Source organism: Anser anser (genome assembly GCF_964211835.1).
Source record: "Anser anser genome assembly, chromosome: 11".
Lineage (NCBI taxonomy): Eukaryota > Metazoa > Chordata > Aves > Anseriformes > Anatidae > Anser > Anser anser.
Window position 1 is genome coordinate 10,249,856 of NC_139732.1, and position 21,798 is coordinate 10,271,653.

General features: G+C 40.0%; 1 protein-coding gene across 4 annotated transcripts in view; it reads right to left on the reverse strand.

Moving 5' to 3' along the window:
• Positions 1-21,262, reverse strand: part of SLC7A6 (solute carrier family 7 member 6) — a 29,984-nt gene extending 8,722 nt beyond the window's left edge. Inside the window, exons 1-5 of one of the 4 annotated variants that reach the window (XM_083851415.1) lie at positions 21,125-21,262; positions 14,902-15,474; positions 11,140-11,265; positions 9,224-9,368; positions 6,739-6,862 (exon numbers count right to left, since the gene is read on the reverse strand). In XM_083851415.1, the coding sequence (XP_083707541.1) occupies positions 6,739-6,862; positions 9,224-9,368; positions 11,140-11,265; positions 14,902-15,433 (927 nt within the window). In that variant the 5' untranslated portion in view covers positions 15,434-15,474; positions 21,125-21,262. Of the gene's footprint in view, positions 1-6,738; positions 6,863-9,223; positions 9,369-11,139; positions 11,266-14,901; positions 15,475-20,126; positions 20,172-20,961 lie in introns of those variants that run through there. The other 3 variants (XM_083851416.1, XM_083851414.1, XM_083851417.1) reach the window with 3 other exon arrangements.
• Positions 21,263-21,798: the final 536 nt, after the last annotated feature.

A 21,798-nucleotide genomic window follows, 5' to 3' on the forward strand; every position in this document is an offset into this window, starting at 1 on the left:
ACCACTACTTCTGGGAGCAGTGAAGTGCATTTATAAAAACAAATGAGCTGGCAACAGGGGAAAGAATGGAGCATTTGCAGGGGTATGCGGAGGATGACAGAGGAGCCTACCTGGAGGCAGCTATAGCAGAAGCATTTAGTCCACCATAACAGGAGAAAGCCACCACTAGGGGGATGGATTTCTTCTCAGGTTTCTTCTGAGAAAGTCTAAAGAGCAAGAAGGATTAAGAGATTAAATTGTCATCTCTGCTATAGTCTGTCAAGTCCTGTAGTCCAGACTTGAACTAAAACTGCTTCTAATAGCTAGGAAACAGTAAAAGAATTCAGTGGCTTATACAGCACTTGCAATTTTAAGTCCTTTTATGCCCTCCCATCCACTGGACATGTAAGATATACATATATACACGCACACTGTAGAAAGACATGCACCTGGAATCATTTCCCTCCGTTCTGATTTATTTCCAAACCATCAATGGGGAATAGTTACGGAAGAAGTCAGGAGCTTCCAGCCTTGCACTTCTCAGCTGAATTGCCCTCCTTTCTCCACAACTAAATGTTACATTACTCCCAGAAGAAGGATCAAAAACTGAATTACAGCTTTGTTTCAAGACATGAATGACTAATTTAACTACATTTTTGTTTTTGTCCTGGCTTAGTTTGATCTCATGATCACCAGCTGGTACTTTGTGAATATTTGTAAGAACACTTTTTGCTCTTTTAAATGTCCAGGCAACAGTTCTGTATGAATACGTTGAACGAAAGGCAGCAGGAATTATCCCACATGAAGAGCTGCCACAATAAAATACACAGGATACATCTCACACCGAGTAATTCAGGCATACCAGACAATTAGAAAGACCCACATTTATTTTAGGAACCACAAGATGAGAACTCTTTCATCACACTTGCTGCACATAAAAAGTGCACGTAGAGGCACATGAAAAATGTCAGACTACACTGAGAGCATATGGAGCTGCAAGCGATGCTGGCAAAGCAGAAAACCAGTATTGATCAGATGCATAAATGCAAAGAGAAAGTACTGTAACGTGAGCCATAAACTTATACAAAGCTACGCCCAAGATTAGGATGTATTTTGATTAGGAAGGCTTAAAAGTCATCCACAGAGCCTCTTTAAATAGCTCATTTCAAGATCCTATCACACAAGTGAGCTTTTCCAGGTTCAGTTCTACACCATTCTTACCCCGAAAGACATATAAAGTGGTGAAGAGATTATGGTATGAGAGCAATCTCACTAGTATTTAGGAAGTGCAACTAATTTCTCTCAAGTTAAAGTATAAATACATTCCTACATTACAAGAAGATGTCAGTCTGAACTACAGCCTGTTTTCTCTTTTTTTTTTTTTTTTCCTTTAAGCTTCTCAGGCCTTTAAGGAGCTACTTCCTAAAGGAAACAAAGACAGTAGGATTTATGGCAATCATGGAGATGCACAAGCAGAAAAGCCACTGAGTACATGAAGTTTCTTCCACTGCCACAGATCCCATTTGTCAAGCTACTGTATGACGTCTGTTCAGTTTGACCAAATAAGTTTTAATGTCACATATATTAAAGACCGGAGAGAGGGTGGACATCAACTGGAAACAGAGCCAGAAAACTGTAAAGGTGAAATAGAAAGCAGTGTAAGAAAACTGTTCAGGTCTCCTGTAGTTCTTGTTTCATCTGCCATTCTGTTGACTGATTTACTCAAACAGGCAAAATGATCTCCTTGTATTATTGGCAATGCCTTTTCTTACAGGGAGAAAAGTGTACTACTGCAGTGCAAAGTCTAACATGAATTCTCTCCATCTTCAGGTCACTCAATCCAATCATATGGTAGCAGAAACCATCACTATTCATTGCATTAATATATCACGTGTACTGGATGTACGAACACGTCTCTTCTGCATGGCCCACGTTAAGAATACCCCTGCCAGCTCCAACAGTAGAAATTTAGTTTGTGTCTTCATGGTAGTGCTGAAGATACTTGACCTAAACCTACTCTGGTGTTTATCCCGTTCTGAGCCCTTTTTGTTTGTGCATTTGTTTACTAGCTAGCTGTAGAATAAGGTTTCAACATTTTCCGAACAAAGTCCCTTGCCTTTCTCGTATTGAAAATATTATGCAGCACTCTTCCAAGTTCTGGCTCAACTTTCCAGCTTGACCTCCAAAGTCAGAGAACTTGTACCACACTTGGCAGCAAAGATGCTGCATTGGTATGAATTACGTGTGAATTACAGTGAATTACGGCTAGCTCCAAGAAAAGAAGGCAAATGAATTGTACTAAACAGCCCTTATCCAAAAGCACCTGCCTGTCTCTAACAAAGAGTTTGTCCGTTTTAAAGTACAGAACGTACATTTCATCCAAAGGAACCCTGCTGGGAGGTGTCAGTGCAGCTAGAGAAGGTAGACGTGACACCAACAGGCAAAGACAAGCAGATTTCCCTCTTCAGGAAAGAAGCCAGTGACTGGCCAACGAAGAACGACAAGCAATATCCAAAGGTCTAAGAGTAACTTAAGAATTTTTGGCTGAATACAGTTAGAAGTGTTTCATAATTTGTTCAATTATATACAAAAGAAGCATAAAACAGCTAAGACACACAGACTCCCGCATCCTTATATCACTGGAGGGGAGAGCATGCCTAACCAGAACAAGGCTCTTCTAGAATATGAGTACCCCAGGGTGAATTGAATTCATCAATGCTGGACTCGTAAGATGAGAATCAAAGCTGCTGAAGTGGTCATCTTTATCCCAAATCTACAGACAAAGCTGTACAGCTCCAGGAAAGACGACAGCCAGCTGTGGAGGGCAACCAACTGCTTGCTTCCACCACAAAGCATTTTTAGCTCTTCTGAGCAAAAGTAAGCTGCCAAGTATTACCCATTGAATGATTTCAACCAACTAGACAAAAAAAAAAAGAGACATGACCACACACAGGAGGCAGGTAACAAGCTATGCATTAACAACTAGCATGCTCTTTCCTGCTAGAAGACAAAGTAACCGAAAAAGATCAAGTGCTTGTGGAGCCAGCTGCCCTCTTCACAAACATAAGGGCACTCTCAGGTGCAAAAATAGTTGTTCAGGGACAGTGGAAGTTGAAAAAAAGGTTGTTTTTTTTTTTGTTTGTTTGTTTTTTGGGAAAGTGTTGGTGCTACAGGGTAACTGCTTCACACCCATAAAACTTAACAGCAAGGGTTGCGATGGTTTGCACAGAGAAGTAAAAGAGCCGTGAGAACTGTAAAACGCTGAAGGAATCTATGGGAAAGGAAGTGAGTTTTACATGATCAGCGAATGACTGAAGAGCATTTACAGAACTTCTAAGCTAGCTGTTGCTGCACTATTTCAACTAGTTCAACAAAAAAGCACTTAAGAAACTGAGTTTCTTAGTCCTGACAGTGGGGTTATACAAGAAGTGAAGCTAATACTGAACTGAAGGAAGGACATCAGCACTTCGTTTCATATAAGCCCTTGTTGAGATATCTTTCACCTTTCAGCCACTAAGAAAAACAGTATGCGAGGTGATGTGCAAAGATACGCTACTGCTACTATTTCTTTTACTTACAACTTTTACTCTCCTCACTTGGAAATGTCATGCTGCCCCCCCGCCCCAGCCCCTCTTTCCAGCTCAAAGCTACTTGCCTGAAATGAACAGGAGAAAGCCACTCCTTCCCAAAATAGACACCGACAGAGATTAAATTTAGCTGCTGCTTTAGTACGCAAAAGGCTCTGAGATGCAGCAACATTACTGCTTTGTTTCCTTAAAAATTCATTATTGTAATTTTCATCTTCTAAGAAATCAATAAGGAAACTACAGCAGTCCCTATCACAAATCGCATGTAGAATATGTGAGCAGACCAAAGCAGCTCATTTTCATCAGGTTAGTTTTTGGGCCGGCTTAATTCTTGTCTCTTCTTCATTCAGATGCTGACCACAGTCTTGCGGTTGAAGTCTTACAAAGGATTCCACTGAGGATAAAATTCTCTTCCACCCCTGAGAGAAACTTCTCTTTACCATGAAGATTTTTCAATTTCTGCATTATAGGAGGGTTTTCACATTCAGACTGTTACAATCACTACCTTTTTTTTCTTCTCTATTTACTAGAAAACTATAGATGCATTACACGAGTGTTTTCAATTGGACCACAAGTGCACTTGTGCAGCAACTCTCCTAGTTACTGCCACTTACTGCTTTATGGTTCATGCTGTTCAGCAATCTCAGAGCTAAGGGGAAGTTCCCTTTTAGAATAGGCTAAATTGGAAGATACACTCCAAGAGCATACCTACTGTATTTGTCTACTATGTATATATATGTGTATTATATATAATGTGCATGTCAGATCATCAGCATCAACTGTTGTACTCTACCACAGTCCTTCCAGAGATCCACGTTAATTGCTAACATATTAGTAGATCAAGCTTCAAGTTGGTTTCATAAAACTGGGCAATTAAATTCTTATCAGCAACAAGAAGGATTTTTTAATGAGTCATGTGTTAAGTAATAATCTTCAGCTGAACTTTCACCTTTTCATCCTAAAATGGATATAAGCAGTGGCACTCAGCAAAACATTGTCTGACAGCTGGTATGTCTCGGCAAAAACACCCTTACAGAGAATGTTAGTTAAACTTTTAAGTACAAGTTTTTGACAATCCTGAAATCTAGTGAAAAAGCACAATGTTAGACTTCTAAAGTTGATCATTAAGTTCCATTAAAACTAAAACAAGACATAAATCCCCTAAAAACCCTGGGAATCTCAAGCATTTTCTCATTCACATCCTGGTCAGCCGATATTACTGCAAGCAGTTAGATTGTCTGAAGATTTATGTCACAGCTAGGCCTTACTTTACATCCCATTTGAGAGAGAAAGACCTGATCTGTCCAGTTCTGCGTGTTGCAGTTTCATGTAAAATTACAAAGAAATGTATACACACACAAATAAATACATACTCACTTTCAATCCAGAACCATGTCAAATAACTAAGTGAAATATAGATAAAATCATACAAGATTTGGCTTGGGTTTCACCTGTATAGTAAGGTTCAGGCATCCCTGATCCCTTCTTTATCCAGCTACCCGTGCCCGCTGCAGTGCAACACATGCTGCAGTACCACCACAAAGACTAGACAGGCCCCAGAGTAAATCATTCCCCCCAAATCCCAAGGTGGACCAGTCTGCCTGATCCCCTTCACCAAATGGCCATGTGCACCTGTGATGAGAACAGCCAGGAGCTGTGGAGTAGGCACAGTGTACTCCTGGGGGATAGGCTGGACTGGAGAATTTCACTGCTGTCAAAGGAAAGTATTTTCCAAGCCTGCTAGAAAAAACAATAGTGTATTGCTTTCCAGAAGTCAAGACGGAAAACAGACTTTGTATTGACTTTTAGTTTTGTCTGGACAAGAATTAAAAATACCACTGTGAGTCATTTGAAGGTAATACACATGGGATACCATAGCCTACAACAGAAATATATTCCTGGAGACCCCACTGCATATGCTGCTTCAAAATTAAAATATTTTCCATCCTCGTCTTCTTGTGTTTCATTCTGAAGTGTTTTATCAAGCTTTCAACAACACATTATGACAACTTTGCATTTCCATATTTCAGCTAAAAAGAGGCCAAGAATTAAAATGTATTTACTTTCAATACACTTTGAAATAAACGTCTGCATAATTACTTTTGAAATAACAAGTTACAGCTCACATTTACCATACACTATTTTGAAAGCTTACATTAAATACAAATATTTATCTAGTTTGAAAGAAAGTCAAGTAAGTGTTCTTGCTGATTCACCTGCCTAAATACTTGAAAAAAGACTTCCTTGATTGGCTAAGCCAGTTTTTATCATAGCAAACCTTTGCTGGAACAGAATGCAGATTTCCTTCATTTTGATGTATTTAACTCTCTCTGTTCATTACTTAGTTTCTTGAATTTTAGAAGCCAAATGGAAACCTAAAGGGGAGGAAAGCTACTTCTTTTCCTCCAATTTAAATAACCAGAAAGAAGAAGAGATTTTGTGTCTCAGATTTAAAGGATACAGTAATCAGAATCATCCAATTAATTCACTAACTATAGGAAAAAAAAAGGCACAAAAAACACAAAAAACACTTCACTTTTGTTTAATGACTAGCTTTAAGTATAAAACATATTTTGACCAGCTTTTGTTTTAAGAAGCTTATGTATTTTAATTAGATTTGAACTTTCAGTGTATATAAAAAATAATGCATTTTAAAATACTACAAGTTGTTGGAGTTAATATATTGTTGGGAAGACTGATTTAAGTTGCTGAATAGGGAACAAAAAAAGCTAAATTTTGTCATGGCTAAGATGCAACACATCTCTCTATAGATATGCATCACACCAATGACTACCTCAACAGAACACTGAACTTTTTAAATGTTGGAGCATAAAGGAACAGATTAAACTATTACACACTAATAAGTCTAATTTATAATCAGCTCTAAGAGCACAAGTCTAGTTAGCTTCTTTGCATAATACATTAACAAGTCATATCCGTGCTATTTTAATAACGCTGATCATACATTATTATTTTATATAATTTCATTAGCTACTTTTCTATTTAAGATTAAATTATTCGTGGTGAGTCTTTCTGTTCTTCTGTATTTGGAGAAGTACTGTAAGAAATTAAGGATTTTTTCCCGTTTTGTTCGTCTTTGAGGAACACATGAAATATATGTCTAAAATGTAAAAAGTGAGTAATATAGCAAAATGCTACACACTCGACTTACCACTGCCACAGCATCACTAGAAAGAACAGCTCGAACATCCAGCACTGTATAGTAAGCAACATTGGTCATGATGTAGATAACAGTCACAATTGGCATAGACACTGCAATGGCCAGCGGCAAGTTCCTGTAAAACAAATAAGAAAAGAAAACCCACAAACCAGGAAAAAAAGAAAATCCATTAATAATAGAACTGCCTTATTTACTTGCATCCTTTATCTTAGAGATGAAAAGTATGAAGACAGAATAAAGATTTTAAAATAGGTATCTCTGGAAGGCTTTGGTTTCTTTCAAAACTGGAAATTCTAATACAGAATACCAGAAAAAAATAGAAATCTATTGCAATAACTCTAAACCTAAGTTATCTGTAAAAGGGGATTCCATACAAATACTCTTCAAGGCCCTGTCTTCAGAGTTTCCGGATCAATGACTATTGCCTTCAGATTCACATGCCTTAAATTATTTCCTATACCGTTAATCACCGTAGCAACACAGAACCCAAAGGCTCAGAGCTTCGAGCCTCTGCCCTTATTCTCCCTGGAGAATGCTGCTGTTGTTCTACCAGGGAGATCTAAATCAGAGCAAAACCCTGATTCATCTCATCTGCACTCATCACAGCAGAAAACAAATGAATTGGGATGCTTATTATTGGTGCACAGGTACATCATTTAGCAGTGGACTTGTAGTGTTTGGTGAATGGTTAGAGTTAATGATCCTGAAGGTCTTTTCCGACCTGCAGAGGGCTGAGATCCAAAATTGCTGCAATGTTGTGAATCTACATGTGGCATATCCTTCTTGACACGTTTGCTAGTAACACAAAAAAATCTAGAGTAATCTGAAAACACCGCAAAACAAACTTTAGCTGTAAATAGGTAAGATTTAACTCAAAGCTGGCAGTTTATAAATCGTAGGCAAATCTCTGAGAACATCCATGCACTTCCTGAGAAATTAGAGTTCTTGAAGGAATACACTTTAAACTTTTGCTTAAATTGTTTGAACTTCTCTTCCAAAAAGCCATCCTGTCTCTTCCTGGCATGCAGCTCTGCACACCCACTCCTCCCTGTATTAAAAACCACTTCCCTTTCTTTTGAAACTGGCTCTTGCTAGCTTCATGTGACAGCTTCAGTTTGTGTGGGATGGGTTGGGGTGATTCTTTCGTACTTTCTCTGTGCCTCTCATGTTTTGTTTGTTTTTGTTTTTTTTAATACCTCTATCATGCCCCCCCCCCCCCCCCCCCCCCCCCCATTAATCTCTTTCCCAGGCTGAAGATCACTGTCTATTCAGTTTTTCCTCATGGAAAAGCCATCCAGTTTTTCTGTGGAAACAGGGAAGTCCTCCTCCCCCTATCACCACCACCATCACCCCCAACAAATAAACCAGTAAATTTGTAATAGGGAGTTCTGGCCAATTTCAAATTTAACCTGTGGATTACAGCTTTGACAGGACAAGCATGAGGAGACTATGGATCAATCGGAAAAAATGGGATTTTTGGAAATATTTCCACCGGTCTGGAATATCTCATTATTCCCAAAAATGCAAGGGTAACATAGAAAGCTGGAATTTGAACTTCACTGTTACCAAGAATGAAGGTTGTGTAAGGAACTAATGCCTATAAATAGCAAATGGGAAAGGGAAGCCCCTTCTGCAGGGAAAACAAAATGTTTGCTTGCTTGCTTGCTTAAGGACTAAATGACTGATACAAACAACACATACAAACAACACATACATATCTTCTGAATACAACAAGTACAACAAACCTTTACAAGGCAATCAGAGGGAACACCATCAACCTGAAATTCAGTCTAACTAAAAATTGCTATTTTTGGAGTGAAAAATACTTATCTGAATTTTATCTTTTTAATAGACAACTGTACTGGTTAACTAAATGTATAGCACAGAAGAAAATGCAAAAGCCAAATCATGTGGGAGAATTAAAAAAACCTCTCTTCCATCCTTTATCTTTCTCTTGTAGCAATCTGAGCTGTTGCTTATAATAGGAAGCAAAAATAATCAAATGGTATTCTATTTTTAACATAAAAGTATCTGCTTACAGACTCGCTACTGAAGAAGATAAGTGTAGTCAGTCACACTTTTACAGCATAAATTCATGGAAAAGATAACATTCTTAAATACAACATCGGAGTTATTGCACAGATAAGCACTGCACGGACTACACTTATGGAACTGCTACACTGCAATATTAACACCTTTTGCAATGGGTAGTACGCAATGACTTGAACTGAAAGCTTATAGAACACTGAACGTGGCATCCTGCCATCAGCTAGACTCGTCTATTCTTACAACTTTTTTAAATCTCTTAATGGAGTTTAAAGCTATTAATTCTTGACCAGTGATTGTTCATGGCCTTGCCATCTGAGTATGGAGTACTTTTAATTATTTCTGTGTAGGTTCAGAACTCATTAGCAAAAGACAAAGACAAAATGAGCAACTGGGAACTATCCAGGTTCAGAAAGCTCACATCGTTTACCTTTCTGGGTTTTTGATCTCTTCAGTTACAAAATTGAGTGTATCCCAACCAGAGTAAGAGAACAATGCAGAATAGAGTGCGAGGGAAATGTCCCCGATATCAAAAGAGGATCCTTCAAAAGAGTTCTCAAAGTGTGATGAATATCCTGTATGGGGAGGAGATACAATGAAATACAGGAAAATAAAATAGAGCAAGTAATTCTTTTCAGTGTGACACACAAAGACTCAGAAGCCCTAAATCCTACAAAGCTGCTTATTAATCCTGTTTTCTGTTTCTGCTCTGTGCTTCAGCCATAACAATAAGCACAGTACTTAAACTACTAAAAGGTACGCTCTCTGGATGATTCTGATCTAACTAAACACCTTTGTGCCCATAATGGCACAAAAATTCAGGAACATTAAATTCAGACTGAGCTACAAACAGCTGGCAGCGACTATACTCAGGATAAAGGTGGTTTTGAGTAACATTCATAAAATAATCCATTCATTCCTGCTATATATCCTTCTAAATTTTCAATCATTTAGCTTATGCATAGAAAAAAGATTATAGTGGATTTTAGATAACTATGACTAAATACATATAAAAGCAGATATCTAAGTTTTAGCTACTGAAAACAGACAATAAACAGAACATAAAGTATTGTTGTGATTAAATTTTGCCAAGCTAGGAGTAAAAGTGTATTTTTTGCACCGGTATTTGTGAGAATGTATGTTATCTTTTGACTATCAGCAAGTCAATCCGTTGACTTCCAGCAGGTCAAAACACACTCATCGTGGCAGTTTTATACATTCAGTTTATTGCACATAATAAGGTGACTTATTAAGCAATTCGAAAATGTGCCCTACGCTATGCATCCTGAAATGTTTAGACTTCATCAAAGCTGAACAGGCAAGTATTTGAGGCCTCTAGCCTATCTTTTCATCTTTCTCTTCCCTGCTTTTTATCCTAAGTGGACGTTGCTATTCCCTTGGCGCAGATGTAGGCAGAGTAACTGCTGAGTCCGGAACAGAGAAGGGTGACACTGTCAAGGAAGTAGGTAGGGAACAAGCTCAGTATCTAGAAAACAAGAGATGGAGCAGACATGCTGAGGGATGAACACTGTCAAGGTGCTCACGTATGCATGTTCTTGTTCCATTCACAGTAATTACTTTGTTTGTGGACTTTCAACAATAACTGCTTAGAGCAAAGGACACAAATTGCCAGATCGACAGGAAAAAAAAATGTGGCAGCTTTGAAAGCACGATAATTTTTATTTTTAAGCTACCACACCAATAAATCCTCCCCAAAGGAAAGGGTACGAATAAAACTTAGTTCAGAACTCTTCTCCTTAAACGTGAAGGCACAATGCCTAACACACACGCAAAATCCTCAAAGACAGCAACTTCCTAATTTTCAAAGCTGTAACAGAGCTCAGCATTTGAGGGGGAAGAAAAAAAAAGGGGGGGGGGGGCTGCTCCTGTTACACAAATCTGCTTACAACTTCTTAAAAATCTATTTTGACTTTAGGTTCAATCACTTTCAGACCTGCACAAAATTCATTTTGCAAAAACAACGCTCAGTTGACTTTAGAGATTTCTTTCACAGGAATTTACAGCTTTCTCCTCACATATCTTATTTTGCTAGCACTGTGCTTTGCTGCTTTCATTTCCCTTATTATTCCATACTCCAGGCAGTAAATTGCACAACATGGCTGAGCAATCACTTTTCTTTTACTTAGCTCAAAGTCAACTGAGATAGGATAGCTACCCGTGATATAAAATCAGGATAATACTTAACATTAATGGTTTCATAGTGGCTGTATTATGCTTGTACTGAGACATTTGATAACACATATAAAGAGGTGTTTTACAGTCTCTAGACCACTGTTTCAGTTTAACTGATAAGTACGAACCTTTGCTTTAAGTTTAGATGCTTACCCTGGCATATTTTAACAAGCCCAGTTACGATGATGGCAATAAGAGCAGCAACTTTAGCGTAAGTAAATATATCCTGCACCCGTGTTCCCCATTTAACGTAGGCACAGTTTATAAATGTTAGAAGACCTAGAGGGAAGGTGGGGAGGGGTGGAAAAGAAAAAAAGAGAAAAATGAGAAGACGGAACAATATTCAATTTAATTCATTTTTCAGAGATTTTCAATGATAATCCTAACGCACACTTACCTGTTACACTAATACTCCGGTTAACCTAAGCAGTGTAACAATATGCTGGTACTGAAAACTAGTTCAAACAGCAGGAAATTGTTATTCTAAAGGCTCATAATACATACCGTTTCAAAACAGGGAAGGAACGACCTTCCACACATCAGTGGTCCCCTGGTTACAAGAACATTTTCTCATGTTACCCCTGAACAGATGCATTCTGCAGCTATACCAAAGCTAAAGAAACTATTACATGAAACTATTAGCTTCAATTTACCAATACTGTTCTGCTAAATGAAAGATTATCCAGAAATTCATTTAGGTAAACATTTTAAATAGTGCTTTAGAAGTTTTTTTCCTCTTCCTTGTTAGTCTGGGGATCAGTTCAACATCCACAAGTGATTTAAAATACTGCATAGGGTCCCAAATAAGTCATTATTCTTTTCCAGTTCAGTTATACTGTATTAACAGGTGAGGCTAGAACAGATCTGACCAGACAACATGGTCTACAACGCAACATTACGGCAGGGGTTTGTAACTAGATGTTCCTTAAATTTCAACCCAAACCATCCTAGGATTCTATGATTTTTAAAAATTGGTGGTAAGTAACGTGTATTCAAAGTACATTCCTCCCTCTGGCCCCAAATAGATCAGTGTCAGACCTATTTCACAAGACTGAAATGGGAACTGAAGGGAGACTACCAGATTTCACAAGCATTTGCCTAACGGGCTGACTAAACTTACTCATATGATCAACTTCCCCTAGAAAGACTTTTCAAGCTACTGTTCAAATACATTGTTCCTGTGGCTCTCAACACTTTGCATTATCAAGTCCAGAGGCAGCCAGACAACCTTTGCCTGTACTCAAATGCTGAATACTCAACAGGATTCAGTACCTTCAGCGTCATTTATTCTATAAAACACTTAGTGAAGGAACATTTCTCTTATCCAGATTATCATTACAGTATTGATTTCAACCCCAAAGCTTAACTATTTTCTCCAATTCTCAATGCTTCCACTAGCTAGTAAAAGTGTGGTTATCTTCCACTGCAGTTTTCATTTCTGTACAAGTTTCTTGTACCATGTATTATTAAAATGCATACACATACAAATTCAACTTGAGTAAGAAAATATTAGCAAATCAAAATTAAATGAAGAGACGTGATATATTATTTTCTCTCCCATAATCCAAGAAAAATGTGATACTATTAAGATACAAATGCACTTAGCACAGTTACCAAAAAGAAGAGTAATTGTTTAAAAGATAACAAAAGGAAGGTAATGACCTCATTACTGCTACTAGCATACTAGAAAATCTGGCCAAGTGGAACTGCTGAACAAGATTCCACAGACCTTGGCAAGATGAGGGGAAAAAAAACAGTTGTATCAAATTTCAAAAGTCAGGACTGCCAGCTCCCAAAGAACCCTCGTTAAAAAAACAACTCTGCTTGGTCTCTGCTGTTCAGTGGTAATGATCAGTATTATCCACGGAGTAGCTGCTCACAGGGTGTATCTGAACATTAAAATAATTTTAAGCAACTTTCAATTGGGAGCAACTGTTATTAACTCTTACTTGATTGAGTTAGGGTTTGGTCTCCAGGTGAAAGGCTACGCTGTCTCTGATATCTTTAAATATGAAATCAACAAAAGAAAACAATCAAGAATCCGAACAAGTGACATCCTCTTACTAAAATTATACTTTCATGTTTCCCTCAATTTTTAAAAATATAAAATTAAAAGATAAATTTAATATTACTCCTCAAAAATTACATAATTTAGCTTTTTAAAGTTGCTGAGAACTGCCAAGTTCAGGTCTGCAGTGCCAGGTGCCACCCCTGTTTCCAAAATGAATGACAAAGCAGTGCAGTGTAACACTAAGATGGATCTCACATGAGATCTAGTATTATTACCACAGTTAAAAACAAAAAGCCAATACCACAACAACTCTGGGTTTGGTATATAAGCTATACCTAACCAGTGTTCAGGCTTCCATTCCCAGCAGCTTCATTAATAACGTTTTAACCTTATCCATGGGTAAGGACTGACACAGCCCTGCCAGGGAGAAGCGCAGGCTTTAGCAGCAACAGCTACATGAAGTTGAAGAGCAGGGGTGATTCTCAGCACTGAAGCCTAAAGAGGACAGAACAGGCATTTAAACCACAAAACAAACTGTTGAAGTCAGTCTTTCACCCCCATGGCAGTGACCTTGCCCCGACTTAGAAAAAAAAAAAAGTGCTAAATTTCCTCTATTAGCAACAAACCTGTGCCAGGACACCTTGGGTCAGTATCTGGCTAAGGAATGTGAACATGATGTTACAGGTCCCTCATTTCTGCCCTGAAGCTGTCACAACAAAATGTGGTCCACATTTGGGACGGGGGGAGGAGAGGAAAGGAGCAGAGCTGAGTAAGCTCACAGATATTTTTGGAAGAAGTCTGTGATTATTCTTCCCACTACTTGGACCCTTTTGCCCACATTAGCACTTTCCCAACAATAACAAATTAATCCACAAAAGCTGAAAGGGGAGCTATAGTGTTTACAACTAATTATAGAGGTCAAATATTTGAAGCACACACAGACAACTGCACAAGGGACATTACAGCTACTTTACAGGCTCCCTGTTGCCTCAAAAAGGATCCAGGTAGGAGCAGCACATCGCCCTTCTGTAGCATGTTGATGGAAGTAAGAAAACTCAAGCGCCCTATTAGCTTTATGATAAGAACTCCTCAAGTTGACAGTGTGGGGAGGCTCCACAGCACATGGCGAGACTGCACAGTACCTGACAAAGGACTGCCGCGTAGACTTGCTGAAAGATATTTTTGACTGTGTACTGGGAATGAAAAATACGTATAGAAACACTCTCGATAGAAATACCTAAAATTAAGACACACACAGCACAATCATAGAATTTCATTCTTTCAGTGCACAACAGTCCTGATTTGAAGCATGTGGACAGTTTGATGTTGTTCCTCTGTACTGACTGCCCAAGGAGCTATCTGATCACAAACATTTCAGTGTTCTGTATGCACACAAAATTTCCTCCTCAAAACTCTTTACAACAGGTACAGCTTCTTGGTGCTACTGTTAATCACAAGCATGAAGAATAACCTTGACCTAATGATCTCCTGAAACCCTACCAGAGTAATTACTTAAGCATGTCTACATTGAGTAGTTATTGAAAAATAAGTTACAGCAGAATTCATAGCATAAGAGCTATTCAGCCACAACTCTTAGAGCACACCAAGAGTACTTTGGGGTTTGATTTAACCTACCTCTCTGAAGGAAAAACTTTTTTCTTTGTTTTTCCCATGTTAAGTCAACTTGGAAGAGTTAAACACTGTTATGCTTCTGAATGAGAAAATGTTAATTCACAGACTAATACTTTTAATACTTATTCATCGACTGGAAATTGTTGTTTTCCTTACCGTAACTCAAATTGTTTCAGTATGTAACAACTCAGGGATTTGGTAGGATTTGCTTTAATAAAGCTCAACTGTAGATAAAAAAAAAAATAGTATAGTAAGTTTCAAGAAATACTTACATTCACAAGCAGCTGCTATGAGCCGACAAGCAATGTATGGAGGATCACAAGATGGGAAGAAAGGTTGAACTATGTAGTTAGCAAAGGTGATTGCAATAACCGCCTGGCTCGTTGGCTCAATAATTAGGAGTGAGGTCCACAAACGAATAAAAGCAATGAAGCTCCCAAAAGACTCCAAGATGTACGCGTAGCTCGCTCCTGACTTTGTAATAGTGGTTCCAAGTTCAGCATAGCAGAGAGCTCCGAAGACTGAAAAGATCCCTCCAATTGCCCAAATTACTAGAGACAATCCATAAGCTTTGCTGTAGATGAGAACTCCTTTGGGAGAGACAAAAATACCTGAACCGATCATGTTGCCTACTATAAGGCTTATCCCATTTAGCAGAGATATTTCTTTCTTCAATTGCATTGTATTTTGGTTTCCATCCTGCATTTCAGAGTTGTCATTGGGATCGGTCTTGTCTGATTTATTGATGGGGCTGTATTCAGCCAGTGAGCTATGAGACTTAGCACAATCTGTCCTTTCTCCCATTGTGGAAAGGCTGTGAATTCTCCACGACTACAAATCACAATCTAAAACAAAACAGAGAGCTGAAATCATTATAAACATTTTTATCCTATAACTTTCTCATCAAGGCTTCTTTCCACCTTTTCACCCTATGTGAAATCCCCTTTTGTTATTTCACGTGTTTTCACACAAAGGGAAATCCATGCATAGTTAAAGCAAACAAATGAAAAAAAACAATATACAGTCAGCAAGACACAAATTCCAGTATAACTTAAACAAAGAAAGGAATTTCTGCCTTTCAGAAAAACAGTGAGGGAAAAAGTAGGAAGAACAGAATTGGGGACCTGCAAGGTTGATAAGGAAGAAAGAACCGACAGAACCAAGATGAGGTAACATAAAAGAGAAAAAGCATTTTAAGACCAAGCTGGAAGTTTGAAGCATGAACACAAGTTTACTGCAGTACTAACAATCTAATCAAATCATTATACCTCCACAGGTAAGTTATGAGTGATCTGGTAACAGGACTGCATGTTCTATTAACACACTGTGGACTGTTAACCAAGGGCAATACAAAGACATACTTAGTCCAAAATCCCCTTCATCTAACTGCTGATTTATATTTTGTAATACAGTTTGATTTCCCACCCATCTCCTCCAAGAAACTCTGTTTCCATTTCCCACTGCCTCATTTCTTGGCATTATCTAAGAGTGCAAGCTGTCCATGAAAAAACACAGTAGTTCCAGTCCAAATTCCTCCACTAGCGACTGTATTTAGGAGTACCTAAGAGAATAGAAACAAAACAAACATTCTCCTTTGCTTCGGAATTGACTTTTTGGAAAAGAACCACCTTCTTCTCAAGGCTCCAGGAAATTCTCCCATGCCTCTCAAAAGCAAGTTACTGCTAATAACATTTACAAGAATAAACTGATAATTAGCAGTAATTCTGGATGAGGCACATTATATAGTGTATACTATTATATAGTGTTTATTATTATATATCAAATAAGAAATCTATTCACAGAGCAGTCTTATATGGAAACCAACCCAAACTGCAAACTCATTAAACCTCCAGTGTACACTTCAGCCATTTACAATAGAACAGTATGCAATTAATGTATCTCTGCATCTAGTAACATACAAACACAAAAAGTTTTGCTCATGCAGTTAGAGGAACACCCTTCTGGAGGGAAAACTTAATAATCATACTCCTCCTTTATTAATTAGCCGACATCCGTATACTGCAGTATAGGAAACCTGGCTTGACATTGCCTAACTTCAATAGTTTTAAATATCTTAAAAGGATAAAGATTATTTTCAACAAATAGAAAAGTAACTTCTACAGAAATGGCACAGAAATCATTTACTGAACCATATTACATCATCTATCTCTAACTCCTATCAATGTTTTAGCTTTTTTCATACTGAAATAGAGACTATGTTCTTTTAAATAATGCAAAATGAGATCCTCAATCCATTTAGCTGAATGCCTTCTGATTTATTTTCCCCCCAGTATTTCAGAAAAAACACACTCTAAAGATGTTTACTAAGTATGTATTTTATCAAGTTTATACATGAGCCAACATTTTATCTCGTGTCACATCACATGTCCTCAAATTTCACACTTTTAGTTGGACTAAAACTTTCCAACTTTCTAGAAACTGCTATTTCTGAACTTAACTGGAGTGCTATAATGAGGCATCTCCACCTGAATTAAACTAACTAGATGAGAGGGATCCACACAGTTTTCACAGATGAGCGTGCCCCAAACTGCAAGGAAAAATGAAAGCAAGTTCAGCTCCCCAGTTGTTGCCGGTCCTCCTTGTTATTTACTCTTCTACTTGGTTACTCTCCATACCTACCCACCTACCTTCCACCGCTTCCGCCAAACACATTCGCAACCACAGACTGATTGTTTTTCTGTTACTGGTGTAACAGTTAAGCCTTCAGAAAGCCATGTGGCCTGTAAACTCGTGAGATTATTTGGTTTGCTTTAAAAGAAAAGGTTCAGTTATAACTATGTAACGCAAAATATTAATATCATAACCAAATACAAATCTGACTCAATCATCAGAAAGTATAAATGTGTAAAACAGCAAGACGAGTAATCAAAGCAGGTGTCTTGATGACTAACTTGACCAGAAGTAGATTTAACAAGCACTTGTCACCAGCAAAAACAGCATTTCACTTGAGGCTTTTCATTTCTGCTTTGACTCACACAGGACACTAGCTGCAAATGTATTCCCGAAGGCGAATCACTGGAGAAATCCTGGTGGGAAAAATAAGAGTACTATAGCTATTGTTACGGTATCTGACTGCTATTTTGAAAATATTCCAGTCATCACCAAGCTATCCAGCTAGAGAATAAAATCAAGTATTATGTTAAGAATTGACTCACTGATATGAAATCCCATTTTGGTGATAAGTGCACAGCTTTATGGTTTCTAACACCACATACCCTAATCATCACTCTCATATCTTCCCGGAACACCTTTCACGGTACAACTTGTTCAGGAGCACAAACACTACTCTGAATTCTCAGGCATTCTGAAGATTTGATTCAAATGCGTCCATCTCTATTAGCAGCACATGACTGCAGTTCTATACAGTTTTGTTACTGATGACCTTGACAGTTGTTTGTCCTATTTTACCCTACCCATGAAGCAGCAACCACAATATCCTCCCAGTTTAACATACTTTTCCCCCCAGTACCCCTTCTGTCTCTGAGTCTGCTTTTGTTATTCCCAGCTTTGGGTCTCTGCCAACAACAGCTCAGGTTTTCATGAAGGTGTGCACAACAGCTCACTCAGGATTTGGCATTTCATTCTCTTCTCTAACCTTGCTTGTTTTAGTCTTAAAGCCTTCAGGGCAGGAATTGCTTATTTGCCTGAGTCACGTGTCTTGTTGCACTACCTCTATGACAGAAACAGAACTACTGGCACGGTTGTTTTTTTTTTTTTTTTCTTCTACAGATACTTCACTTAACTGGAACTAAAACCACCAAAAAGGAAAAGAGAGGGCAGAAAAGACTGGAGAAAACTGAAGTAACATCAAGATTAGAAACTTTAAAAACAACTACATAAAAAATCGAATCCATGATTCTGGCACAAGGCCGTTGGTTTTGTGCAAACAGAAGATAGGCTTGGAAGTGAAGAACCAGGGAGGAATAGCATAATATCTTCTAACATGCAACAATTCTGAAATATTCCAGCTAGAAACAGTTAGAACTCTAATGCTGCCAAAGCCCTGCCATAGGACTGCTAAGGCTAATGCGGGCTTGTGACTTCACACAAGCTAACGTGTGTTTCCTCATCACACACCCTTGTGCAATACAAAGTCTTAACCTCTTGTTTTTGCTGATGGTTGCAGCTGTGAGGAATCCTTTTGCTGATATGCGTACAATTTCTACTGGAATGACACTGCTGTTAATATAGACAGCTTCAGTACAAAACCGGGACAGAATGACCTGAAACTAAGATCACTTCATTGTCTCACCAAAAATATAAATTCTGATAAGGTCTACCACACATTGCCCCCTTACCAAAGGAACTAATGAAAGTTAACATGCGCTTATAGTGAAATACTAACACTGCATTACGAGGCGGCCTTCCTTTAAGAAGGAAAGAGGAAGATCCCCTCTCTCCCCCTCACCAAGGACAGCAGCTGGTCTGGCATTTGTTCAGCAGGGACTGAACCTGCGAGCCGATGTCAAATACCAAATACTCACATACAATACCTGCTCATTAGCAGAGACTTCCAGTATTCCTGCCTCTGTCTTCTGCAGTAGTCTTGACTGCATGCAGCAACCCTTGTAATAACACAGCTTTACATAAATACTTTGACTATTCACTTATTCCAGCTGTAAAACTCCTGTTTCTTAACATGATTTGTCCTTTGGGTAAGAGTCAAGACTGCCCTACACAGGCAAACAGCATAAATGTGTTCAGGGAGTTAAGCACCAACAGAGCAAAGGTTGTAAGTCCCAGAAATACCTATTCCTTGCAGTGTATGTATTTAGGCACCTCATAGTCTAACCATTTAAATGGGAAAGGTTTAGTCTGTCTAGTATGGCTCTTGTTTCTGGTGAGAGAAAAATCACTTTTCTGTCACACATGGTTAGCAGACAGGAAGCCCTTGCACCAAAAGCAGTTCCCAATGTAAAGATTTAACCTGTTCAGCCAAGTCCTGCTTGCTCCCATACGCAAACCATCTTTAGCACTGTAAAAAACAGTATAAACCTTGGATCAAATAAAACTGCCTGTAACATCCATTTATAAGAAAGGTTGAGGTGTGTTTATCACATGAATATGACAACAGATATGAAAGAGAAGTTTCTAGGTCAATTATTCACTTAACAGTGTATCAGTGATGGCAGTAAGTCCTGACTATACGCACGTGGGACACACCTGCACAGGAGAAGTTCAGCAACACTGCACACATGTTCTGACAAATCCTGAAAAAGGCTTCGAACATTAAATGAGGGAAAGACTTACAACCTGCTCACAAGCAGGTATCCTTGTACAACATCTTAGCAACTTTTCAAAATTTACTGAAGTACTACTAATCCTAATCAAATCCACCTCAGTAATAGATTTTAAACCAAGTTACTTTGAAGGTAGGGAACTGTGCTTGCTACAAGTGGAAAATAACATGCCACTATATCCCTCACACTTCTAGTTTATTTTATACTTCCAAGGGAAAAATTAGAAGTAAGCTTACAAGTAGGGACTTTCTGGTAGACTGTCTTCAGACAGAAGTGAGCACTCAAGGCAGCTACAGCTGGAAAAAGATCTGGAGAAACACATAAAATCAGCCCCAGGTAAAGCCAGGCCATGATAGAGTCTGTTTGAATAATTTACCTGATTTTTATGGTGGTGCACAAAAGTGGGAAAAACGGGGAAAGTAAAGTCAGATGGCACACAGCTACATATCTCTATACACACACACGCTCTTTAGCTGTAACTTAGTCACCTAAGGCACTTCTTAATGCACACCTTAACGCACTTCTCTTCAAAAATAATAATAATCACACAAACAATCAAACCCAGTACCTCACACATGCTTGCCTGTGGGCATTACACTATGACACCTAAGTTCCTGTGGCAGCTGGCTGCAGAGCAGCCATTATCACATGTGCCTGTCCCAAAAACACCCTATTCTGACCCAACCTGAGCTCCGAGCCTGGTGTTTGCCTGCAGCCAGGCGAAATAAAACAAATAAAACCAACTCGGGGCTCGGCAAAGCCACCCCGGGGGCAGCCCACGGGCGGCGTGACAAGCCCGGCTCGGGGCCGCTTCGTCCTGGTCGCTCCTTCCTTCCCCAGTGGTTGTTTTTTTTTGATAAAATAAGACAAATTCAGGCTTTATTTTTTTTTTTTTCGCGGCCACGCGCCTTAGGGCAAAGGCGCCTCATGACAGAGGCGCCGGCCGGCTCCGGAACCGGAGGCCGGGCGGAGCTGAGGGCACCCCTCACACACACACCCCTCAGGTGCTGCCGTTAAAAATAATAATAATTAATAATAAACACGGAACAACTTCCCACCACTACCACACACCTGCAGCCGGCCCCGGGTGCTGCCGGCGAGGCCCCCACGCTAACCGCGCTGCCTCCCAAGGCGGGAGGGAGCCGGCGCCTCCCCACCGTGCCTACCCCGGGGGTCTCCCGGCACGTCCCCCGCCGGCTCCGGGTGGCTGTAGCGGTGCGGCTGCCCCCGTTACCTCCTCTCGTGCCGGCCCCGCTGCGGCGTGCCCCGGGGATGCTCGCTCCTTGCCACACTCCGCTTGATGGCGGCCGCTCCGCCCCGCGGCCCCGCGCCCTCCGCCGCCGCCGCCTTCCTCCCCTCCCCGGCAGGAAACCGCGGCTGCTTCCCTCCCTCCTCGCCTCGCCTCCCCTTCCCCGGGGGAGCCGCCCGAGGGCCCGGCCTCCCCGTCCGGGGTCGCTTCAGCCGCGCCGCGCCCTGCGGCTGAGGAGCGTGGCGAGCCCTCCTTGCCCCCGCGCGAAATGGGCGACGGCTTCTCCTTGCCGCGGGGCTGGGAGCCATCCTTCCTTCCCCTCAGGCGCAAGACGGAGAAGAGGTTTAGGGCTGACGGTGTGAAAGCGGTGCTTTTTGCAAACCCCCGGGCTCGCTGGAGGAGCCTTGATGCTGCCGCCTCTCCCCTGGGGCAGGTGGAGGTGGGCCCGGGCCCGCCCCGCAGCCCCTGAGGGGAGCTGGGGCCACACAGCTCCCGAGGTAACACAGCACCGAGGCTCAATCTCGTGAGATTGACCCAAAATGAGGGGCCTGAGGCAGCCGAAGGTTTTAAACCTGGCATTAGTTCGGGGTACAGCTGCTACGAGCCATAGTGGATCTGGATATAAGAAGGAAAGCCTTAAAATGCAGCCATTTGCATGT